The sequence below is a fragment of the Hydra vulgaris genome, chromosome 12, assembly GCF_038396675.1.
Source record: "Hydra vulgaris chromosome 12, alternate assembly HydraT2T_AEP".
In the NCBI taxonomy this organism is placed as follows: domain Eukaryota; kingdom Metazoa; phylum Cnidaria; class Hydrozoa; order Anthoathecata; family Hydridae; genus Hydra; species Hydra vulgaris.
Window position 1 is genome coordinate 53,409,335 of NC_088931.1, and position 25,718 is coordinate 53,435,052.

Below are 25,718 nucleotides of genomic sequence, written 5' to 3' on the forward strand. Positions count from 1 at the left end.
GCATCACTTTTTTTTGTAAAATCAACTTAACAGATTTTCTTACTTCTAAGATAAAATTGTACAAAAGTGTTATTTTGTTTTTAGTAATGATTTTAAATACATTTTAAATGATTTTAAATATGAAAAGAATAATAAAAATCCATGTAAGTGTATATATGGGAAATGAAATAACTTGATGTTGCTCCTGCACAGTTTGGTTTACTGGAATTATCTTGTTTGCAGATAAATATATATATAAAGGCTTTGGCAGGAATGGCAGTCTATAACCCCCTCCACACCTTTGTAAGTCAGCTTATGCAGACAAAATGAGGTCTGCGCTAAGTAATATTTTTTGGTAAAAAAAATTTTTAATATGTGGATGTTTTATATTTATTTATTCTTTAAAAACTTCTCACTGTAATTTCAACATGTATGGAAAGCGTTAAGTTTAACTTACTTTTTTTTATTAAAAAACTAAACAATTTAATTTAGCATGTGCTAAACAATCAAAAAAATTTTACTTAATTTGATTGATGTAGTATTAAGTAAAAAATAAAAAACCAAATTGAACAGTTTTTTCAAACAATTATAACTATTTTGTTTTATTGTTCCAATTTAAAAGTTTTATTATCTAATTAATTAGTCTTTTAAAAAGCAGGCAAAATATATGCCAACTTTGCAAAAGAATTTAATATGTTTCAGGTTTTCAGTATTTGCTGGAAAATTCAAAAACTTAAGCGATAAGAATTGTTATATAATAAAGAAAAAATTAATGTGTTTTTCTTAATTGATTATTAAACGAGTTTGTCATACTTAATAGTTTGTCTATAATTAAATAAACAAAGTTATTGGTTTTACTATATCTGAAATAAGGACAACAAAGAACTCAACATACATCTGAATAATGTTTATTAACTCTTTACAGTAAAAACACTTTCTGAGAATAAATAAACAAATCAAAACAAAAACACATGCACACACAAAGTAAAATGCATGCAAATAACTCTGAGTGAGAAAAAAAGTGCAGTGTAATTTTGGAAAACTATTATCTTAACTTAAAAAGTATCCAACTCAATTAATCAAGTTTTAAATACATGTCTTATTAAATGATTAGTTGCACTTGTTACTATTCTCATATTCAATGAAATTTTTATTCACAAAAAGAAAAATGAATGAACTTCTATGATAATATAGGGTGATTCCATGTCAATTGATCCAGAAATTTTAAAAAATGCCACCATACGTCTTAGATTTTGCTGATTTTAATACAGTTGAAGTATGCAGTAAAATAAGAAATCTGCAAAAATTTTAGCTTCTAGCTCTAGGAAGATCCTGAAATATTATACTTTTAGCAGATATTGGCCAGGTCCCTCTTGTCCCCTCAGACTCACAGCTTTTATTTAGAGGTTTCAAATCATCTAACTTTAAAAATAATTGATCTTTTTACTTAAAATTGGCTAAATCTGGCTATTTTCGGGGTTAACTTTTTTAACTTTTATAGTTCATTCTTTGTTCAAATAACATGAGTAATCCCAAATTTTAATTGAAGTAGAAAAGCATTTAGAAAAATTATAGTGGATATTCAAATAATACAAAAAACTTTAGAAACTTAAACACTTAATTAAACATATTAAAAAGTTCTGTCCTTTGATGAATCTATCAACGACAAAAGCTCAAATTTGTCAAATGGATTTACTCATTTGATATTGGAATAAAGACAAAATGCAAGTTAAAGTGAGGTATTGGGAATCAACTGATTGGGAAATTAAAAGATATTCAAATTCAGACGTTCCAATGTTACCTCACATGAATGGTGATCTTGTGCAATTGATTAAAAATATTCTTAGGGTGTTCATTAAATCTGAAACTATTGAGGGTTGCTCGAAACTTACCAAAATTGTTCTGCAAAATAAAGAGAACTATTTGAAACCCAGTGAAATCGATATTGGGTTTATTGCTGAATTATCACTGTCAAAGTCCAGAAAGAATGATGCAGTTATTTTGAATTATATTAAAGAATTAAAAATTCAATGCATGCATATTTTGATTTCAGCTGCTGAAAAGTTATTTAAAAGATGTCCGCTTGATTCCGTGGTTGTTAACATGAGTACTTGTTTGGTACCAAACTCTTATGCTCAAAAAAATAGGAATCAAATAAAAACATTGCTGCATCATCTTATCTCACTTGGAATATTAACTGCTTCTTATGCCGACATAGTTATCAACCAGTTCTCAAAGTTTATGTCATCAGAATTTGCAATTAATCGTGGGATGTTTTGATTAGCTATGATCGATAATAAATGCCTCGATGATTTTTCTTTCAAAGACATTGACATAAAAAAGTATCTAGAGTTGTCATCTGTCATTAAGTTGGTTCTGACTCTGAGTCATGGACAGGTATCAGTTGAACGGGGGTCTAGTGTCAATAAGAATGTGGTTACTTACAATATATCAACAGATGGTAATGTTAGGCAGTGTCTTGTTTGTGATTTCATGCTTACCAATAACCTCAACCCCCAGATTTGATTAGAAATGAAAGTTGCCTTTAAATCTGAACAAAAATACCACCTCATGCTTGAGGCAGAAAAATCTAAGAATAAAAAACATCAAATGCTAGATCAGAAAGCTATTATTTTGTCTTAAATTGAAGAGCTAAAATCTCAAATGGGTCTCCTTACAAAAACTTCATTAATGCTAGAAAAAGAGTTTGTTTTAATTATGGAACAAGCCAAAAAAGGAAATAATATATCATTGGTCAGCAAAGCAAATGCTTTAAAAAGGAAAAGTGTGGAGAAAATTAAAGATGTTGTTAGGTTGGAAATATTATTCATATTGGAGGAAAAGAGAAAGAAAATTAATTGTTGCTTTTTGACAATTTTTTTTGTTGATATAAACTATTATTTATGTTGATATTTATGCAAATATGGCAAGTTGAAAAACTTCAATTATTTTTTGAAATTAGATTTTGCATAAAAGTTCTTTGTGTTTAATTGAGCACATATCATGAAGCAGACCTTTTTTTAATTGTTTTCTTTAGAAGGATTATTTCAAAAGTAATATGAAAACTCAAGGTTTATTATATTCATTATGATTTTTGTATTGCAATTTTAAACAAATTTAACCAGAAAATTGCTTTGCACTAAAAAGACTTTTTATTCTTTGTTTACTCAATTTTTAGCTCATTGGTTTCTAGTCAGTTTCTGTTTATAGGCCCTGTTTCAGAGGTTTAAACAATATTTGTTTAAACCTCTACTTTTTTAGTTTAAGATTTTTAAGATTTTTAGATATTGTTGAGTTAGCAATGGTACAGCTACAAATAGTGATAACAAACGACTTACCCAAAGTAGTCTCTGTTATAGACTAATTATTGCATAGGATATTGAAAGATATTTGTGTTTTCATACAACTTTATATTTGCATTTATTTTAGTTAATTTTTGTTTTGCATAAATTTTAGATTTTTTTTGAAGATCATCTGAAAATAATGTTTTTCTTAGTGTTCATTCATAGTCATCCTTAATAATAAGTTCCATACTAACATGTATAATAAGATCCACACTAATATCCAACTTAACCAATAGCTAAGTTTTATAAGTTTCGTCATTCATAACATGTACAATTTTAGCATAATCATTAATGTAAATAGTAATTTTAAACGTTTTATAAAAACAATTGCAAATGTTGAAAATAATCAGGGAAATTAAAAGGTCAGGGAATATTTGGCTACAAACCCTGTATATATATATATATATATATATATATATATATATATATATATATATATATATATATATGTATATATATATATATATATATATATATATATATATATATATATATATATATATATATATATATATATATATATATGTATGTATATATGTATGTATGTTTTTTTTTTTTTTGTTAATTCACCTCCCCAAGGCCCAGAAGGCCACTACAAACGAGGAGGCTACTTAATTGTGGTTACAACCCTCTCTCAACTCTATAACTCCGAAACACGAAACTTGACGAACAAGGCCGCTGCGGGGAGAAACAAGTTATGTATGTATGTATATATATATATATATATATATATATATATATATATATATATATATATATATATATATATATATATATATATATAATACAACTTCTAATTACAATAAGAGTTTTCTGATGAAATTTTAAATGCAATAAAAAATATAATAAGAAGATCTTGATACTTTTATTATTGAATTTTTTATATAGGGTTTAAAAGAAATGGTTATCAAAAAGCAAGTTGATGCTAAAAAGAGATTAATGAAAGGATTAGGAATATGGCAAGTATTATGTAGTTTTTACATACATTATTATAAATAGTAAAAGTATTTATAAATTTTATTTATAGTATTTATCTCATAATAAATCTCAAAGATAATAAACATTTTTGATTTTGTTATTGTTTTTTAAAATTAAATCTGCTAATTTGAGACAAAATAAACTTTTCTTCTAATTAGACTCTTGAATCTTATAGCCATTCTCTTCCATTCATTCCAGTTAAACAGGTTAACCTATTGTTAGTCATTTAAATCACTCCAGCTTCCTTTGCTAAAATAATATCTCAATTAAATTCTTCTACAGCTTGTAGTCCAGACAACATTCCAGACAAAACGTCTTCTTTTTTTTATCGCTTTGAACTTGAATTTTATCCCACTTCTGTAACAGATTGGGGCTTGCAGTGGCTTGTGAATTTTAACTCCAAAAAAACTCAGTTATTTACTGCAAAACAACTATGACAATGCTGTAGACATTCTTATATTAATGAATGGCAACCCTCTCACTGAGTCCTCTTTTTTGTGTCTTTGATTATCTTTTACTACTGACCTTTCATGGAAAGCTTCTTTATAATGCTTGTCATTTTCTTACTCCTGGTTCTAGAATACTGTTATCATATTCGGGCTGGTTCTTCTAATGATTCTCTTTCTCTTCTAGACAAGGTCCAACTACACATGTAAAGATAGTTGGATCCGGTTCATCTGCTAAGCTTTTCCCATCATCCTAAAGTTGCATCTCTTTCTCTTCTCTACAAATACTATCATGGTCACTGCTCAAAGGAGCTATCATCTCTAGTTCTATCAACTAAAACTCATTCTCTCTTGATTCTTCACTCAGCAAAGTCTCATTTGTTTACTTTATCTGTCCCTGCATGCTCTAAAAACTTTTATTCATATAGTTTTTTTCCACTCACTTCAAACCCGATCTCCCATCTTCATGGTTTCTTGACTCATACAACCTACAACTTTTCAAGCTTTCTGTCAACTGTTTCCTTGCTATATAACTCTTTTCTTTTCTTTTTTCTAGTAACTCCCAACTTAACACTGGTTGCTTGCAGCCTTGTTGGGAGTGAATCAGAATTAAAAAAAAAACAGTATTAAGTTAAGTAGTAAAGTTTTTTTTTTTTATTTAGTTTTTAAAAAGTTTGATTTATAGTTTTGTTTTTGTAAAATATTTGTTTTTGTTATAGGTTTCCAGAAATTAAGCTACACTCAATTGACAATAGCCAAGTATGTAAATTCAACAAAATTAAATTAAAAGATTTCTAAGTATTATAAATTATTCTTTTATTTGAAAGAACATTAACAAAAAAGTTTATAGGTTTTATGCTATGCTGTAAGGAAAATCTTTATACTAACAGCAAATAGTCACCTATATAAATAAAAATCAACGTCATTTTGTCTATATTATAATTTTTAGCAGAAGAAACACATAGAATTGATCATTAGTAAATAATTTGTATGTTAGTATGTCACAATTAAATTTTAATATCTACTATGATTGTTTGTTATTGTTTTAAATGATAAATTCCAGTGATTATTTAGTAATATTTTAATTAATTTAGCAGTTAAAAGTGTTAAAATTAAATAAAAACTAGTTCAATGAATCATATGAAATCTTTTTATTTTTATTTTGAATTAACTAACTTATTTAAAAACAATTTTAACATCAACTCCAGTGTAACTTTTTAAAATTGTGATGAAATTATTCAAAGGTTATTCATATTTAAAAAATTATATTTAAAATATTATGTCAAGTTATGAATAATGTAAGTTAAAATATATCATAAAATTATATGTTAAATGTTTTAATTATAATTCTTATTTTTTTTGCCAAATAAAGTAATATGTTTGTAGTTCTTCAAAATCCCTTTAAAAATATGAAATCTTTTAAAAATTTACTATTCGGTGTGTTTTTGTATTGATTTTGATTTTATTTTTAATCCTTAGGATGCAGAAGTTGTTATACGGTTGTTGATCAATAAAAAGTCAAAGTCAATACATTATCGGGAGCATAGACCATATCTTATGGCAGAACATTTGGAATTTGTTGAGGAAGATGTTAGTACATTTTGATGTAACATTAAAGGTGTAGTTATGTAGTGTTAAAGTGATTACTTTTGAGAGGCAAGAGGGACCAATACATACATATATATATATACGTATATATATATATATATATATATATATATATATATATATATATATATATATATATATATATATATATATATATATATATATATATATATATATTTATATATATATTCTAATAAATAAGACAATTTTTGTTAAAATCATTTATTTTATAAATACATGTTTCGACTATATCATAGCCATTATCAGTTAAAATATATTAAAATGGTTAAATCAAATTAGTAAAATTAAGTTGAATTATTAATAATAAAAAATACAATAAAAATCCAGTTAAATAATGTAACAAATGTTTTAAAAAGATAAAAGAACCGTTAATGTCAAAAGGAACTAGATTGAAATTGTCATTTTTACATGGTTCATTTGTTTATTAATAGTGGGTTTTTCCCACTCCATGTACATTCTTTCTTTGAATTTTAATATAAATTTGTTGGAGGCCGAATCCAAAATTAAAAAATTAGCATGATTAAAACTATTATTATCTTCTGACGATAATATAAGTTTCAGATCTATCGTATCATCCATTGGTACTTATAATTATCAATTAGCTAAATTTCTTAGAGAACAAATATAACCACTAATACCATCGGAATTTTGCACTAAAGATTCTTTCACTTTTTATAAAGAAATAAACTAAGCTAGCCTTCATAAACATTTCTTAGTATTTTACGATATTACAAGTTTATATACCAATATTCTACTACAAGAAAAAATAGATATTGCCGTCAATAGCATTATAAATAGTAAAGTTAATCTTAAAATTAGTAAAAGTGATTTAAAAAAACTCTTCAATTTTGCAACATCTCAAACTCATTTTCTCTTCAAAGGACAAATTTATGACCAAATTGATGGTGTTGCTATGGGTTCTCTCTTAGCACCTGTTCTCGCTAATCTTTTCATGGGAAAATTTTGAAGATAAATGGCTCAAATCATATAATGGAGAAAAACCAGCTTTTTATAAAGGGTATGTACAGTACTATTCAAATTATTACGATAATTGACAAACAACTTGTTTTTTACACTAAAAACTGGTTTTCATTCCTCATATTCAATATATAAGCCCAAATTTAGCAAACATACATGTACTGCATACAATTTACTCATTGTGCATATGTTTTCAGTAGTTGGTTGCACCACCCTTGGCTTTTATAAGCGCTGCAATTCTATTCGGCATACTTGCATAGTATTTGGAAATTAACTGTGTGATATCTGGATTGTGATACCATACATGATTAATGTGTTCGATTAGGTCACATTTGTTAGTGGTGGTGACCTTGTTTACCCTGTCTTTCAGATTGTGTCATATCCCTTCAATTGGGTTCATATCAGGACAACTTGCCAGCCAGGGCAATACTTCCATACTGATTTCAACAAAGTAATCCTTGATAATCTTTGCTGTATGGCAGGGTGCCCCATCTTGCATGTAAATGCAGTTCCCATCAGGAAACCAGTCCTCTAGTTAAGGAATCAGACAAGTTCTCATCACTTTCTTGTATTGTTTCGCATTCATCATGCCATCTGCAATGTAAGGACGTCCAGGTCCTTTGAAAGATATCATGCTCCAAACCATGACTTTAGTCAGTTTGACCTTCTGTGCCAGACACTGTGGAAGCAACTCTTCTTCTGGCTTCTTCTGGTCTTCTTCTTACATAGCGGCAGTCGTCCAATATTTCCAGTGTTGATTCATCCGAAAAACATACCTTAAACACACACATATACAGTGAATTACACAGACTATTATTATAGGCTTACAACTGTTACAATTATTCTCATTCTAGTAATTTAAATTTCTAGTTAAGTTTAATTTATTTAATTCATTTAATTTGTTTGTCACTAATCAAATTTAAAAATTATTTTGCTGGACAGTATGGAATTACATTTAGACAACTCACCATTTTCCAGTCCTCCGCTGTCCACGTGGCAAATTTTTTGGCCAATAATAATCTTTTCTTCATCATTGCAGCGGTCAATTTCGATTTCTTTCTTGGTTGGTATGCCCTCAAACCAGCTTCAATTAATCTTCTTCACACTGTGCTGCAACTTATCTTAACACCTAAAGTGTTTATTTCAACCATCAATCTGCGTGATTTCATCTTGCGATTAGGACTTTTTATGGCCGCCATATTTGGCGTCCGACGGGGCCGGCATTTCTGGGCCAAATCAATTAAAATTGATTGACTTTTCCGAAAGTGTTCGACTGTTCGGTTGTACGACTTGTTCAGCATTATTATCTCTATTGATTTTATTCCATTTTAATCCAAATTATTCACCACAGCTTTAAATTATTTCAAGACTTTTGCTATTGTTTCGCAGTGGAAGGTATTAAAGTTCCACCACTAATTTGGAACACATCAGGCCGTTGTAGTTCTGAGGGAAGAGAAGAGATATTTTACATAAGTGCTAGAGAGTGCAAGGTAAATTACCATATTCGGACAGGTGTCCAGTATTAAGAATTGAATTTCAGAGGGGAATATGATTCAGTGTCCAGTTCTGTGTACAATAAGTGTCCTTTAAGTGTTCTGTATGTTGTTTTGATTATTGTGTTTTGACGTTTCTGGGGTGATTATTTAGTTGACATTTACCGGAAAATAAATGTGTTACAATTAATAGTTAATTGTTATAGTGTAAATATTCATTTTTTCTGGAGATTCTAAGTTATGGTTACTGTATATTTTAGTTTATAGTTGATATCGTTTAAATCTTTGTTTTATCCTAGTTTAAGTTTTTTTTATTAAAATCACGATGTATGCGAAACTATGCTACGGTTGTACTCTTGTTGCTTGTGAACAGATATCTGAAGAGCATGAAACGTGCGCACATATGAACGTTAAATATTTTGTTTATTTCCATTCTATTGTTATCTTGTTGTAAACTTTTAATGGTCTATTGTTCTATATACGCATCATAGCTTTGTATGTGACCGCAGAAAAGTTGAGTAATTCTCCAGGTGTGTTTTTCATGCTTTTTTTCATGGGAATAATTTTTTGTTTGTGGTTTTATTTTCGATTATTCACCACAGCTTTAGATTAATTCAAGACTTTTAAAAGTTTCATTCTCCTTGGACTACAGGATATTGGTGAATATTAGTTACACATTTTCGAGAACTTATTACACAAAAATACAAAATGGCGCATGTTATAAAAGATATCTATGAGACTTCAGATGAAGTCATTGAACTTAATGCAATTTTAAATGAACAAATTTCCAGTGGTTCTGTTCTTTTGAAAGCGAAAACTACTGGTGTAGGCAAGTCAGAAGTTTGGATGAATTTTTCTTTGCTCTTTAAATTACATGCCACCAAACCTGTCAAAAATATTGCAGTTTGTAACATTTGTAAAAAAGCAGTTCACCAAAAGCCAAGTAGCACTACTACTTTGATCAGACATTTAAAAACACATGCCCCAACAGCTCAAGATCCTTCACAGTCTAATTTGCCAGTAATAAAAAAGGAAAATTCTACCTTCAAAACATCTGTGCAAGTTCATAAAAACCACAAGAATGCGATGTTGAATAGTTGTCTTGCGTTATTTAGTACTGATCTTCGTCCATTTGTAACAATTTATGGGGAAGGATTTGAATCTGTCATAAACACTGCTATTCATCTTGGTGCTACTTATCGAGGACATATTACTGCTAAAGACATTCTTCCTTCCAAATACAAAGTTGCTGAAGCCATGAAAACTAGTGTTTCAAAGTCTAGAATCACAATCAGCCAAATACTCAAAGCGAAACTAGAAAGAAGTGGTGTAGGCATAACTACTGACATTTGGACTGATGATTTTCACAGAAACTCATATCTATCAATGACGCTGCATTGGATTGAAAATAATCAAGTACAGGAGGCGGCAATGGCTTTTTCTGTGTTACCTCCTATTTCAAAAACTGCCAGTGTCGTCTCTCGATATCTCATTTACAATTTTAAAAAGGTAGATGCTTATACTGCTGGCGGATAATTAGACAAATAATTTTCACTACTGATCAAGGTTCTAATATTTTGAGTGCTTTCAAAGATAGTGGCTTTGTAGTAGCAATAGAAGATATAGACATTTGTCCAGAAATCTTGCAATCGACAAAAATTTCATGTAGCAGCCACATATTGAACAATGTTTTGACAAAACTTTTTAAACCATCTGATCTGAAAATTCACTGCTTTTCTTTGCATGATCTTCTTCACAATTGTTATCAAGTTGTTACATTCGTGAAGAGTGGAAATGTGAATGCAAAACTAAGCTGGACTCTAAAAAAATATGTAGCTACACGTTGGAATTCACATCTGGCACTCTTTAAAGGAGTCCTTCTAATGTATGATGAATTGTTGATACATTTACGAGGAACTAATAAAATGGTAGCAATTGAGGCAATCGACAAAAATCAGTTGGAGGTTTTGGTTAAATTTTTAAAAGTTTTCAAAGCTGCAAGTGATGATTTGGAAGAATCAACCTATCCAACAATTTATATGCCAATTTTGTTAAATTTTAGTATGCAAGATTTCTTTAAGTCTTTCTTCTCATCTTTTGCACAGATTCCTTTGAACTTTACTCCTGAATCAGACAATACTGAGTCTTATGTTATTGATGATGAAACTGACTTGGCAAACACTCTTCCAGTTGAAAACTTCTTGCGTTGGGTTAATGATTCTGACTTTGAAACTTAATATGATTCTCAGGTCTTCACACAGGACTATGAAAACCAAAGAGATATTATTACATACTTGTCAAGTTTTGCAACTGACATTTTGTCTGATAAATTCAAAATAAATCATATTCATTGCATTGGTTTGTTTCTTATTCCTTTTTGCAAGTCTTTCAAAGTCTTCGGACAAAATGCTTCTGCCAAGCTTATAGAAACAAAGGAAAACCTGCGAAGTCTTATACAACATTGTAGTTTTGAAAAGACAAACTCATCACCGACCAATTCTCCACCTCAGAAAAAGCAGCACTCCTTTACCAAGCCTTATTCTAACCAAAATTTGCTTTCACTTTCTTCCTTTATTGACTCAACAACCCCTGTTGAGAATAATGAAATTGAACAATATAGTAGAACTGAAGTTGTGGCACCAAATGTTCAAAATTTAAAAAATTTAGGGAATGAAGCACTAAACTTTTTTTTTAAATTTAATACCGGTATATACTTTACTTAAATCTGTACTAGAAATTACTACGAACCTGTAAATATGAAATACCAATAAATATGAAGAATTACAACAACAACGAAAAATTGTCTGATTCTTGTGTCATTTTTTATTTTTCATTTTTTTGCATGTTCGACGTCTGACCGCGTTCGAGATTTTTAGTTCAATGACTGTTTGGTTATCAATCGGTGTTCGGTTTGACATTAGTTTTTCTGTCTAGTGTTTGGGGTGTCCGGGTTGTTTGACAAAATTATTGTCGCTCGTTTTCATTAGGTCCGAACCACCGGTTCGGTGGTTCGGACCATATGAACACGGGCGAACAGACAAAGGTCAATCAGTCCAAATATCTCTATTCATAATTAAGAATATTACTAACGTTTTTTTTAATTTTTCAAAGTACAAATCTAATATGCAGGCACTAAAATCTCACAGTAATGCCCCAGGTATGATATTAATCATAATACTTATTTACTATAATGCATTTTAATGACAAAAAGTACAAGTAAAGTTTAATTTAAAATTTTTTCTCAATTATCGTAATAATTTGAACAGTACTGTAGATGACATTTTTGCTGCTTTCACTTCCGAAAATCATGCCGATTTATTTTTGGAGTATATCAATAATAAACATAATTCTATTACTTTTACAATAAATAAAAAATTCAATCAAAAATATTATTTTTGGACCTAACTTTAAATAAAACAAACAATTTCACAATTACACTGTTTTTCATAAGAAAACTTGCTCGGGACTCTACACAAACTTTTTTAGTTTTACTTCATTTTCAGACAAAGTTAGTCTGGTTAAATGTCGATAGAGCTTATAAAATAAACAACACTAGTCATGATGTTAACGGTCTTAGTCATGATGTTAAAGTTCTCAAACCCAACTTGTACCCATCTTGGTTGATTAAGAAAATCCATAGCTCTTATATTAACAACACCTATATTGACATTTCATAGCGCACTGAAAACCTACAAAATTATCAATATTTTAAACTTCCTTATATTGGGAAAATGTCTGATTTAACTAAACAAAGACTAAACGCAATCATTAAAAGATATTATAAATCAGTCACCATAAGATTTTTACTTCATTTAGAATTTCAAAAAATTTTTTTGCAAAAGATCCCTTTCCTACAGACTTTAATTCATTCATTGTCTATAAGTTTGAATGCGTAGGCTGTAAATCCTGTTATATTGGCGAAACTACTCACCATTTAAAGACCTGAATAATTGAGCACCAAAAAAGGGATAAAAACTCACACATTTATAAACATATTCATTCAAATGAAAGCTGTTTTAATAGTTTTAATCATGCCAATTTTTTAATTTTGGATTCGGCCTCCAACAAATTTATATTAAAACTCAAAGGAAGCATGTACATTGAGTTGGAAAAACTCACTATTAATAAACAAATAAACCATGTAAAAATGACAATTTCAATCTAGTTCCTTTTAACATTACCGGTTCTTTTATCTTTTTAAAACATTTGTTACATTATTTAATTGCATTTATATTGTATTTTTTATTATATTAATTCAACTTAATTTTACTAATTTGATTTAACCATTTTAATATATTTTAACTGATAATGGCTATGATATAGTCAAAACATGTATTTATAAAATAAATGATTTTAACAAAAATTAAAAAAATTGTCTTATTTATTAGAATGAATATATATATATATATATATATATATATATATATATATATATATATATATATATATATATATATATATATATACATATATATATATATATATATATATATATATATATATATATATATATATATATATATATATATATATATATATATATATATCGAATGTTTGAAGCACCAAAACACTTATCCATATTTGACAGTTTCAAGATAACAGGTTTTCAAAGTTTGAGATCCTCAATTAGTTAAGTAATTATAAATCGTTTCAAAAGATCAGTAAAATTGTAATCTTTGTTTATTTTTAATGTCATTAATAATGTATACATATATACATGCATACATACAAAAATAGTATCCCCTGGTGACAAAAATTTGGAACAAAATCAACGTAAGTAGTAATAGTACAAAGAAAAATTTAATGATTAAAAAATTAGTACAGAGTTGTTAGCAATATATGAAATAATGCTTCCTCGTCATCATGACAAACTGTCAATTTTTCTGTATGTGCAAACATGCGTACTTATTTTAGGCAAGATTTTTATCTATATTTTTTAAACAAGAATAAATTCTTTTTTTACAGTTAATCTTGGTTTTCTCCTTTCCAATTATTTTTATACACATAGCCTTTAAGGATTGACCAGATATCCCCAACAGGTATTAATTCTGGGGCAGATTATCAATTTTCGTAACTTAATGAAAATTTTTTATACAGGTAATTGGTCACAATTCTGGCATATTGTGAAGAAACTAAGTCAGGTCAAAATACATATTTATATGAATAATCATTAATATCTTATATTTTATTTAAACCATTATTTATATGTATCATCATTAATATCTTTTACCATTATTTAGATGTATTATCAAAATATCATCATTGTGATGTTTGTAAGTTAAAGGTTTTAATCTTTTGATGATAAAACTTTTTATTGTAAACTTTTAAAAATATACCAAAGTAATGTTTCCATGGTTTCAAATCTACCACTAAGCAAAACTTTTTTTAGTTTCTTTAATCTCGTTGCTTTTTTTTAATACGAAACAAAGCAGTTTGTTTCGTATTAAAAAAAAAAGTTTAAGTTGCAATGGCATAATTTTTAGGAAATTTTTTAAAGTTATCTTAATTAATACACGGTTGTTCTATATGCAATTCAAATTAACCTACTGGCATTTACACTTAGATCTTTGTATGTAATGCTATACAAATAGAATTTTTTGTAAAATAGATATTTTTAAAATGTTGCAAAACACTTGCCATATTTCAAGATTTGTCAGTTGCTCAATAAAAGAAGTCTAAAATCCTTTCTTTTTTTTTTTTTTTTTTAAATGAGTATTTTTTTCTAAATAGTTTTTAAAATTATTTTTGTGGGTGAAATATTTGGTTCAATCCATTAAAAATGGTATTTTCCTAAATCACTAGACAAGATCAGTACCAAAATAACCAGAGCAAAGTCACTAACCAAAATGTCTATTTCAAACAGTAACTCTTTTTCAAGTTCTTATTTGTTTTTATTTTTTTATTGTTTACTATATTAATGTGTTAACTTTTAAAACAGAATTGATTCGCAGAAAAATTAATATATAGTGTAAAAAAGGCAAACAAGAAGTAAAGCAAAAGTAATAAAATCAGAAAAACAAAACCTTCAAAATAATGAAAAAACTGCCAATACTGTACTCAAATAACTACACAACGTTCTGAAATAAGACATGGTTATTTCAGTACATCAGAAGTGCTGGATTAGCTAGAATAATTTTTTTTTTTTTTTTTGTATACATCTTCGCTTCCAACAAGGCTGCAAGTAGCCACTAATTAAAGTGGGAAGTTACTGAAATAGAAAAGATAACGATTGATAAATGACTTAAAGGATTGCAAATTATATAAATCAGGAAAGCAAGATAAAGGAAGCAAATTCCAAAGAATTGATGTTCGAAAAAAAAACTAGATAAATAAGCGTTTTTGGAGCATTTAGGAACAGTCACAGAAAAAGGATGAGACTTAATTGAATGATGAGTAACACTAGAATGAATTTTAGTAGATGTAGTAGATGGTACAAGAGACACTAGCTCTTTAGAGCAGTGCCCATTATAGTATTTGTAGAAAAGAGAAAGAGAAGCAACATTATGATGATGCGACAATGGTTGGAGGTTGGCTGCAAGAGCAGGTCCAACTATGTTTACAATGCGTTTTTGCACCTTGTCTAAAAGAGAAAGGGCATCATTAGAAGAACCGCCCCAGATATGGCAACAGTATTCCATACAAGGCCGAATTTGAGATTTATAGAGATAAAGAATAGAATCCAAAGTAAGAAAGTGATAAGCTCGATAAAGAGATGCAACCTTAGCAGATGCTAATTATGCAACTTATTTGATATATGGTTTCCGAGAAAGATTGGAAGTAAGAGTTAATCCTAGAAGATAAAGACTAGATGACTCATCAAGTAAATCACCGTTCATAAATATAGGAAGATCAAATTATTGCGATAATGATTGGCTGAAAAAAATTGAGTTTTATCTGTATTGAAGTTCATCAGCCACTGTGAGCCCCATGCTGTAGCAGGAGTGAGATCCTTTTCAAGCTTAAACGCCCCCTCTAAGCAATCAGAGAGTGTTGGTTTCTTATCGCAACAAAAATAAATGGTAGTATAATCAGCAAACAATGCCACCTTAAATGTGAGAATATCTGGAAGATTGTTAATGTAAATTAAAAAGAGTAAAAGGCCAAGGATAGAACCTTGAGGAACCCCTGACGTTACAAAATAAGAAGAGTGCTGTCCATCAAGGACAACTTTTATACTACAATTGGGAAGGTAAGATTCAATAATCTTAAAGATGTTGCCAGATACACCATAAGAAGAAAGCTTATGGAGAAGACCAGCATGCCAAACTTTATCAAGAGCGATGGCCATAACCTCTCCACCTTTATCTAATGCATGATAAAACCTATTGGTTATTACTGCTAGCAAATCAGCTGCAGAATGAGAAGATTGAAATCCATATTGATGATCAGAAAGTAAGTTACTAGATTCAAGATGAGAGATTAAGTGTTTGTTAATTAAAGATTCAAAAACCTTGCTTATGATAGGAAGAAAACTAATGGGACTGTAGTTAGATGAATCAGATTGCTCTCCAGAATTTTTGAAGATAGGGATAACAGATGCCGCTTTCCAGCAGGCTGGAAAACAAGACTCTGATAAGCATTTGTTGAATAGTTTTGAGACGACAGCTCCAGAGAACACTTCTGCAAGACAATAACAGGTATGTTGTCCGGGCCAAAAGCTCATAAGAGTCTAGGCAGGAAATCACTTTATATACAGAAGTTGGAGTAATACGAATGTCAAGCAATGGATCAACCTGTTTAATGGCTATATCAGGTAGAACACAACTAGTGGAACCAAGAGACGATATTGATGAAAAGTTCTTTGCAAACAATTCAGCTTTGTCTTTAGGTGAGGTGACAAAGTGTGAACCATTCAAGAGAGGTGGAATTACAGATTGGCTCTTATTATTGATACAATTAAAGATTCTCAAGAAGTCACAAGAGCCTTATTTTTGAGATGACATACGAGATTTCATGACCTGAGAATAGCGGGTTTTGGCATTAGGCAAAACCTTTTTACATTTGTTTCTAGTAGTAATAAACAGACATCTGTTTTCTGGAGAATTGTTTTGCTGAAAGATATGAAAGTAACTGTTTCGATTGGCAATCGCAGCAGCACAATGTGAGGAAAGCCATGGAAGAAAGTGAGGCTTGACCTGGAATCATCAAGAGGAAATAAAAGATTCCATGCCAGTCTGAATCCACGAAGTTATGTAAGAAGCACATTTGTTGACAGGAAGACGAAAGATTTCTAACCCAAGGCCATCACGAAGAAAATCACAGAAAGAATCCCAGTCAGCTTTACTGTAGTTATAAGAGGTTCCATAATAGGGGGATTCAGGTGATGAAGAAGAATGAGATATTAGTTTTAGAGAGATCAAACTGTGATCAGAAGCACCTAAAGGTGAATGTGGAGAAACTGAGCATTGACTAGGATCGGAAACAAGACATAACTCGAGTAGAAAAGGTAAATGATTTGGGTTGTCCGGAAAGAGAGTTGGAAAGTTGACTATTTGAGTTAGGGATTGAGAAAGGCAAAAGTTGTGGGCTTTAATGCCTGCAGAATCACTGACACTAGAGCCAAGTTATTCTGAGTGGTGAGCATTAAAGTCACCGACAACAACTATATTGGCTGATGGATAAAGAGAGAGGGCTTGGTCAATTTGATCAGAAATAACATCAAAAAGAGTGCAGTCTTAAGATGAAGGAGAGCGATATAGAACAAAGAGAAAGACAATAGAGTGAAGTGGTGCTAAACGAAATCACATGAAAGAAGAGTCTGTGGATTCAAACCTAGTTTCATGACAAATGGGTGAATTCTTACGAATGTAAATGCCCAGGCCAAGCATATGACTATTGGAATATTTAGGAATTAAAGGAAGATAACCAGCAACACTAAGATCACAAGATGAGACAGCTGAACTCAAATTAGTCTCACAAAGAGCAAGTAGGTCTGGTGAACTTTGCAAGAGATAAGACTCAACAGAAGAAAAGTTACTTCTAAGACCACAAATATTAGTGAATGATAGGTTTAGAGAACTTGGTGATGATGATGGTTTTTTGTGTTTTATAGTTTTTGGCACTTTATTCATTTTTAAATTTGTTGAAGAACTTGACTCAAAGCATTGATAGTACTCAGAACACTGTTTAATAGCCCATGCAATTGCCTCATTACTACTAATAAACCCTAAGCCGTAACAATGGACTCTAAATGTGGCCTCCACAATGCACACCAAAAGTACAAACAGGGACACCATTCATGCGCAACAAGGCACTGTTAATACTTTGATATTTTTCAGCTGAACAGAGACACAAGCAAAACCCATGCATTGAGTCAAGAAGATCCAGCATTCAACATCCTAAACTTGAAACAATGTATTAAAAATACATCTGCGCCAGTCTAATAGATGAAGAAAGAGTGCAAGGCTGGTCAACAGATAGAATCTGTTTACCCCTTAAGTCTTTGCCTTGGAGGCCTTCTACAAGACAGTAGCTGGGTGCATTTAACATCTGCCCAAGATGAATATTTTTATAGAGACACCATCTCTAGCCTCTACTCAACCAAGAGCCCCAAGGCAGGGGTGTTTTAAGTCGGAGTTGGCATCTCCTAGCCTTTGTTTTAAAAGGCGTATCCTACAAGGCAGCAGGACATGAAGCAAATTGTACTGGGTTACATGAAATTCACCTCCTCAAGGCCAGTTAAAAGTAAATTGGAAAAGTTCACCTCCTCATAGCCATTTAAAAGTAAATTGGAAAAAGATTTAAAAAACTAGTTTTCAGTTATTGTTTTTAATGTTATAATGTGCACCCGGATTAAATTAGGAATTTAGTTAAATGCTTTTGAAGTAATTTCAGTTTAAAAAAAAAAATCTAAACAATGGTTGTTACATTTTGTTTCCTCCCTACATTTAAGAGGATCTTTTTTGTGTTTTTAAAGAAAAACATTTTTAAAGACCTGTCCCTTTTTAGAGAGAGAAGTTGTTATATAAATATATATAATATAGTATAATATATATAAATGCAGCATTAGATGCGCACTAATGATATCATACAAAAACAGAATACTGCAAGGGCTTCAGTACATACTTCGTCTATCTTATTGCCTGTTGCCGCAAAGGATTGCTGCCATTTGAACCCATCTAAATAATATTTATAATACCCGCTTAAATTGTGTTGATCATCACAATTGGTATAGAAATTTTAAAGACAAAGATATAGACTTAAACATATGTGGAGTATCAGACACTCCATGACCCTTATAATATAGGTCATGGTAAGTCTATCCACATTGACCATTTCTGTACTTTTTTTTTATATAGTCATTTTATTTCAATAATGTTTTAGTAGTAGAAAATAAAAATCTTTAAAATCTTTGTTTTGAGTTAATGATTAATGTTCAATACATTATGGCTTATTATATGGTTTTTATGGGTTTTTTCTTTACTTAGTTTCTGTTAACTTTTTTTTCAGACTATCCGCAGTTTAATTGGATCTTCACCCCATTAATTAATTTTGTTGAAATTAAACTTTAAATGTAAAATCTTCTTTCCTATAAGAAAGTTGTTTCCTTTATGTGTGTTATACGCACAGACTTATTTAATTACCTAAGCATATTAATAACATAAGTATCTCTCTTGATATTTGCGCAACAAATTTCTCGCAGTGTTTTGATGTTTTTAGAAACAAAAGTTCTCTTCATTTTGTTTGTTTTAGTATATAATATCTTTATATATATCATGTATATATTCTATAGAACTATAGATATATCTATAAAATTTTTAAAATGTTTTATTTTGTATTAAAAAAATGTAGAAAAGATTAAAAATAAAAAATGTGCATGAGAAAGGACTTGCACCCCCGACATGCACTTTAAAACTGCAGCAAGCTAACCATTTCAGCTGCTAAGGCATACTATATTTACTTATTTTAACATAATAAAATAAACAAAAGATGGTATAACTTTATAAAATATGCAGTAGTGTTGCTACTCTTTCTGGCCATTAATTTGGGTGCCGTGACTTATGTGCAAACATGCATGAATGAGCATTAAGTTGAGCATTTGATATATATGTGTATATATGTCTGCGTGTGTGTGTATTTGTATATATACTTATGTGTGTGTATATATATATACTTATGTGTGTGTATATATATATATATATATATATATATATATATATATATATATATATATATATATATACATATATATAGATAGATAGATAGATAGATAGATAGAAAGATATATATATACCACAGGGAAAAACAGGCACATGTCACATTTTCCAACTATTTGAGTTATGTCCCCCCTACTATATAAACATAAGCCTGAGGGTTAGTAAAAATGCAAACCGAAAAAGGCCTATGTAATGCTACACTTAGTGTCCCAAGAAATATAGTAAGAACAAACATAGCGACTTTCAGAGACAAAATTTCTTTAATCTCAAAAGTGGAAATGTGTGATATGTATTAATCTCAAAAGTGGAAATGTGAAATAAAAAACTCCTAACCTGTGAATGTCAATTGTCTGAGTGTTCACGATTATTAATCATAATATTATTGATCAAAATAATTGATTAGTATTTTTTTAGATCAAAGAAAACCATGGCACATTAAAAGTTTCAGGATTTTTAAGAGGAAAACCTCTATCTGTCAATGGATTAATTCATCTTCCTGATCTTGGTGATTTTCAAATAAATCAAGTAAATTTATAAATTGCTATAAAACTTAGTGTATAAATTGTATAAATATATATATATATATATATATATATATATGTGCGTGTTTTTTTATTTATATTTTGTTTTAAGATTGATGCTCCTGCTGATCCGTATGCTATTAAAAAATCCAGAACACAGTCGATGGTAAAATTTAAAACTGTTTAAGTGTTAATAATTTTTTTAAATTTGCAACATCCTATGTAAAGGTTTTAAGTCTCATTTTATTATTTATCAGTATAAATTTAAATTTTTAGGTATTTTTGTAAACTTAAGAAAGTTTTAATGTTGTTGATTTAAATATTTAGGAACATGATGTTGTAATGGAAGAGGAAATAAAAGTACTAGCAGTTGCTGATCCTTTAAAGCAAACACCTTTAAAAGTTGAAGCAGATATTGATCATATGGAGGGAGAGCAAACTTGGCCAACAGAAGAAGAAATCAAAGATGCTCAGGGTAAATAATATATTTTTGGTATAGGAATGGAAACTTATTGCTATCTAATAATAATTGATAATGAAACTGAAATAACCAAAAAATTGTTTACACTTATTGTTGGTTTTGTGTCTGATGCAGAAAAAAAAACCCTATTGAGGATATATTTACATAGATTTTGTAAATAATAATAGAAATAATAATAATAAATTAACAATAATAATTATTATTAAAATAGACAGTTTCGTATGTTCGAATATAAAGTAGACATTTTCATATGTTTAAATAATATATCATTGCACAGTGAAATCCTTTCATTATTGTCAAAGCAAAACATAAGTTTTTTCTTGTAGAAGTGGCAACATGTAACCCAGTACAATCTGCTTCATGTCCTGCTGCTATGTAGGATACACCTTTTTAGGCAAAGGCTAGAAGTTACCAACTCCGACTTAAAACTTCCCCTGCCTTGGGGCTCTTGGTTGAGTAAAGGCTAGAGATAGTGTCTTGATAAAAATACTCATCTTGGGCAGATGTTAAATGTATCCGGTTAATGTCTTGTCGAAGGCCTCCTAGGCAAAGACTTAAGGGGTAAACAGATTCTATCTGTTGACCAGCCTCGCTCCCCTTCTTCATCTATTAAGCTGGCGCAGATGTTTTTATAATACATTGTTTCCAGTTTAGGATGTTGAATGCTAGATCTTCTTGACTCAATGCATGGGTTTTGCTTATGTTTCATGATTATGCTTGTGTCTCATGATTGTGTTTTCATAACTCATTCTAATATCTCATAATGAGGGTACAGCTCTAAAACTCAGTTTTATGGTTCTGAGGCCGGCTGATAGTCAGCTTTCCTGAACTCTTTAGTAGCTCTCAGAGAGGCTGATTCCATCAACAGCTGAAAAATATCAAAGTATTAACAGTGCCGTGTTGTGCATGGATGGTGTCCCTGTTTGTACTTTTGGTGTGCATTGCACAGGCCACATTTGGAACCCTTTGTTATGGCTTAGGGTTTATTAATAGTAATGTGCCAATTGTTTGGGCTATTAAACAGTGTTCTGAGTACTATCTATGCTTTGAGTCAAGTTCTTCAACAAATTTAAAAATGAATAAAGTACCAAAAACTATAAAACACAAAAAACCATCATCATCACCAAGTTCTCTAAACCTATCATTCACTAATATTCATGGTCTTTGAAGAACCCTTTCTTCTGTTGAGCCTTATCTCCTGCAAAGTTCACCAGACTTACTTGCTCTTTGTGAGACTAATTTGAGTTCAGCTGTCTCATCTTGCGGTCTGAACTCAAATTAGTCTCACAAAGAGTTTGATGGTTATCTTCTTTTATATCTTAAAGACTCCAATTGTCACATGCTTGGCCTGAACATTTACATTCATAAGAATTCACCCATTTGTTGGGAAACTAGGTTTGAATCCACAGACTATTCTTTTATGTGCTTTCATTTAGCACCACTTCACTCTATTGTCTTTCTCTTTGTTCTAATTCGCTCTCCTTCATCTTAAAACTGCACTCTTTTTGATGTTATTTCTGATCAAATTGACCAAGCCCTCTCTCCTTATCCATCAGCCAATATTTTTGTTGTCGGTGACTTTAATGCTCATCACACTGAATGGCTTGACTCTAGTGTCAGTGACTTTACAGGCACTAAAGCCCACAACTTTTGCCTTTCTCAGTCCTTAATTCAAATAGTAAACTTTCCAACTCTCTTTCCGGACAACCCAAATCATTTACTTTTTCTACTCGAGTTATGTCTTGTTTCCGATCCTATTCAGTGCTCAGTTTCTCCACATTCACCCTAAGATGCTTCTGATCACAGTTTGATCTCTCTAAAACTAATATCTCATTCTTCTTCATCACCTGAATCCCCCTATTATCATACCTCTTACAAATCTTTGAGTTAGAAATCTTTTGTCTTCCTGTCAACAAATGTGCTTCTTACATAACTTCGTGGATTCAGACTGGCATGGAATCTTTTATTTCCTCTTGATGATTCCAGGTCAAGCCTCACTTTCTTCCATGGCTTTCCTCACATTGTGCTGCTGCGATTGCCAATCGAAACAGTTACTTTCATATCTTTCAGCAAAGCAACTCCCCAGAAAGCAGATGTCTGTTTATTACTTCTAGAAACCATTGTAAAAAGTTTTGTCTAATGCCAAAGCCCGCTATTCTCAAGTCATGAAATCTCATATGTCATCTCAAAAATTAAGCTCTTGTGACTTATTGAGAATCATTAATTGTATCAATAATAAGAGCCAATCTGTAATTCCACCTCTCTTGAATGGTTCAGACTTTGTCACCTCACCTAAAGACAAAGCTGAATTGTTTGCAAAGAACTTTTCATCAATATCGTCTCTTGGTTCCACTAGTTGTGTTCTACCTGATATAGCCATTAAACAGGTTGATCCATTGCTTGACATTCGTATTACTCCAACTTCTGGATCTAAAGTGATTTCCTGCTTAGACTCTTCCACAGCTTGTGGCCCAGACAGCATACCTGTTATAGTCTTGCAGAAATGTTCTCCGGAGCTGTCGTCTATACTCTCAAAACTATTCAACAAGTGCTTATCAGAGTCTTGTTTTCCAGCCTGCTGGAAAGCATTTTAATTCGAAATAGGAGTACAACCTTGAAACCTTAAAGGAGTACTTCTTAAAAGTTTCTCTATAAGGAGTCCTCCTTGCACTCCATATAGAGTATCATAACATCCAAGCAGGATGTTATGATACTACTGCAAATAACATTAGATTAAAGAAAAGTTCATAAACCAGCATATCCAATATTATGGGCATATATCTTTTACTTGTTACATGCAGGCATTATGTATGTGAATTGAGAATGGTTTATTTTTGTAAATCAGCTTTAAATGAACATTCCACAGGACCAAATAATCTTATGTTTAAAAAATTAGAAACTGTTTTTTAAAATTCTGGTTTTAATTACGATTAAGCAGAACTAATAAGGTTTGATTGGAAAGCAATAAGGGGAAGCTTTCTTGAGAAATCTGCTATAGAATCTTTAAACTGTTGTTAAGAATACATTGCAAAGATAAAAGAAAATAAAGATGTTATCAGAGAAGTTTGGAAGGACCTTGCAGAACTTGTTGTGAGTTATCATTCTCCATCTTCAGTAAAAGTAAGAAAACCGGAGCAGTTCATCATGTTAAGTTTCAATTCAAAGCATTGTACTATCTAAAGTTACAGCTTTTATTCTTCTTTAATAAGAATTAGTTAGAATAAAAATTATATGTGAATTTACTTTTATGCCAAATGGTATTCACAGCCTAATGGCCCTAATAGAGCTCCTTTTCTTGATAAAAAAGCAATACACCAGTACCAAAAATTTTGTTCTAAATCATGCTGTTGATGCAGTTTTAAACTTTCTATATAGACATAGTTTGTGTTTAGATTTAACAATGGTTTCTCTTGCTCTGTTGAATGATGATTTATCATTTAAGGAAAAAGCAAATATTTCAAAAGCAATTATTTCAAAAGCAATTTTAACTTTTAAAATATCGATTTCAACTTGATACAATACTAAAAGCAAATCAAAAATAGATATAAAAGATGAAACAAAAATGGAAACTGAAATTAGTAAACATTTAAAATAATATATATATATATATATATATATATATATATATATATATAAATAAATTTAAAAAATAGTTATATGCTACCTTTTTATTAAAATCAATTTACATATATATATATTATATATATATATATAAATTGATTTTAATAAAAAGCCAGCGTATAACTATTTTTAAAATATATTTTAGATATAATAATATATTAACAATATTTCGTTGACATATTGTGGTCAGTGTCATCAGGTAATGAAAAAAATGTTACATAACTTATCTTTGAATAATTGGATAAGAGGAACAAAAAGAAATAGCTTTTGCTTCCATCTGAGTTTTGGTTTACTCAATCTGTTTTTAAAAGCTTTCAGAGTTATGCCAAGTCTTTAATTGTAGTTAGTGATCATTTGGGAAGTGTTTTTGGAATGATGCAGCAATTTGTTCTCCGGTATGATAATAAGGAATATTAACAGAATACATTGCCATCTGTTGAAAAAATTTGGTATGCTTTCAAAACACCTGGAAGCTTATCTTCTCTTGATAAAAAGAAGAAAAGTGGTGAAAACGAACAAAAACTCAACTAAGTTATTTGTTTTATAAAATATAATCCAATAAAATGAAATTATTATTAACCCAGTAAGCACAAGACATGTTTAAAAGGTATGAAATACATATTAATATGTATTACAGTAGAATCCCTTTAACTCTGAAGGGGTATATATATTTTGTCTGACTTAGCGAATGTCCGAATTAAGTAAAGCTCTTGTTATGTCAGGCTTTCTGAAAATATCCAACTTATTGAGATTTTGAGACTTATTGACACAGAATGATACAGGAATGTTTTGGTGTCAGGTGTTTAAAAGCCACATATAATGTGTGATATTCAAATCCCTATTTAGGGAAATTCACATCCTAACTCTTTTCACAGAAGTTTTCTTTTTTTCGACCTGAATACATTGTTTTTTTTATTTTGATAATGGTTCTCCTTTGTCGAATTTATAGTATTATATATTTTATGTTATAGTTCTACTTGTTGGCTTTCTTTTAGCAACCTTTGGCATTTTTAATAAATAAAATTTAATCGAAAACTAACCGAATCGAAGATATAAGTAAAAGTATTTGTACAAAGGTATTCAACTTTTGAA

At 30.0% G+C, this 25,718-nt stretch overlaps 1 protein-coding gene across 1 annotated transcript in view; it reads left to right on the plus strand.

The window, feature by feature from the left end:
* The window catches only part of LOC100210014 (pre-rRNA-processing protein TSR1 homolog), a 75,524-nt gene that overhangs the window by 25,898 nt on the left and 23,908 nt on the right, over nt 1–25,718 (plus strand). The window contains exons 6-11 of the mRNA XM_065813701.1: nt 4,212–4,282; nt 5,467–5,506; nt 6,227–6,337; nt 20,418–20,528; nt 20,637–20,690; nt 20,852–20,999. Coding sequence (XP_065669773.1) covers nt 4,212–4,282; nt 5,467–5,506; nt 6,227–6,337; nt 20,418–20,528; nt 20,637–20,690; nt 20,852–20,999 — 535 coding nt within the window. The remainder of the gene's footprint in view (nt 1–4,211; nt 4,283–5,466; nt 5,507–6,226; nt 6,338–20,417; nt 20,529–20,636; nt 20,691–20,851; nt 21,000–25,718) is intronic.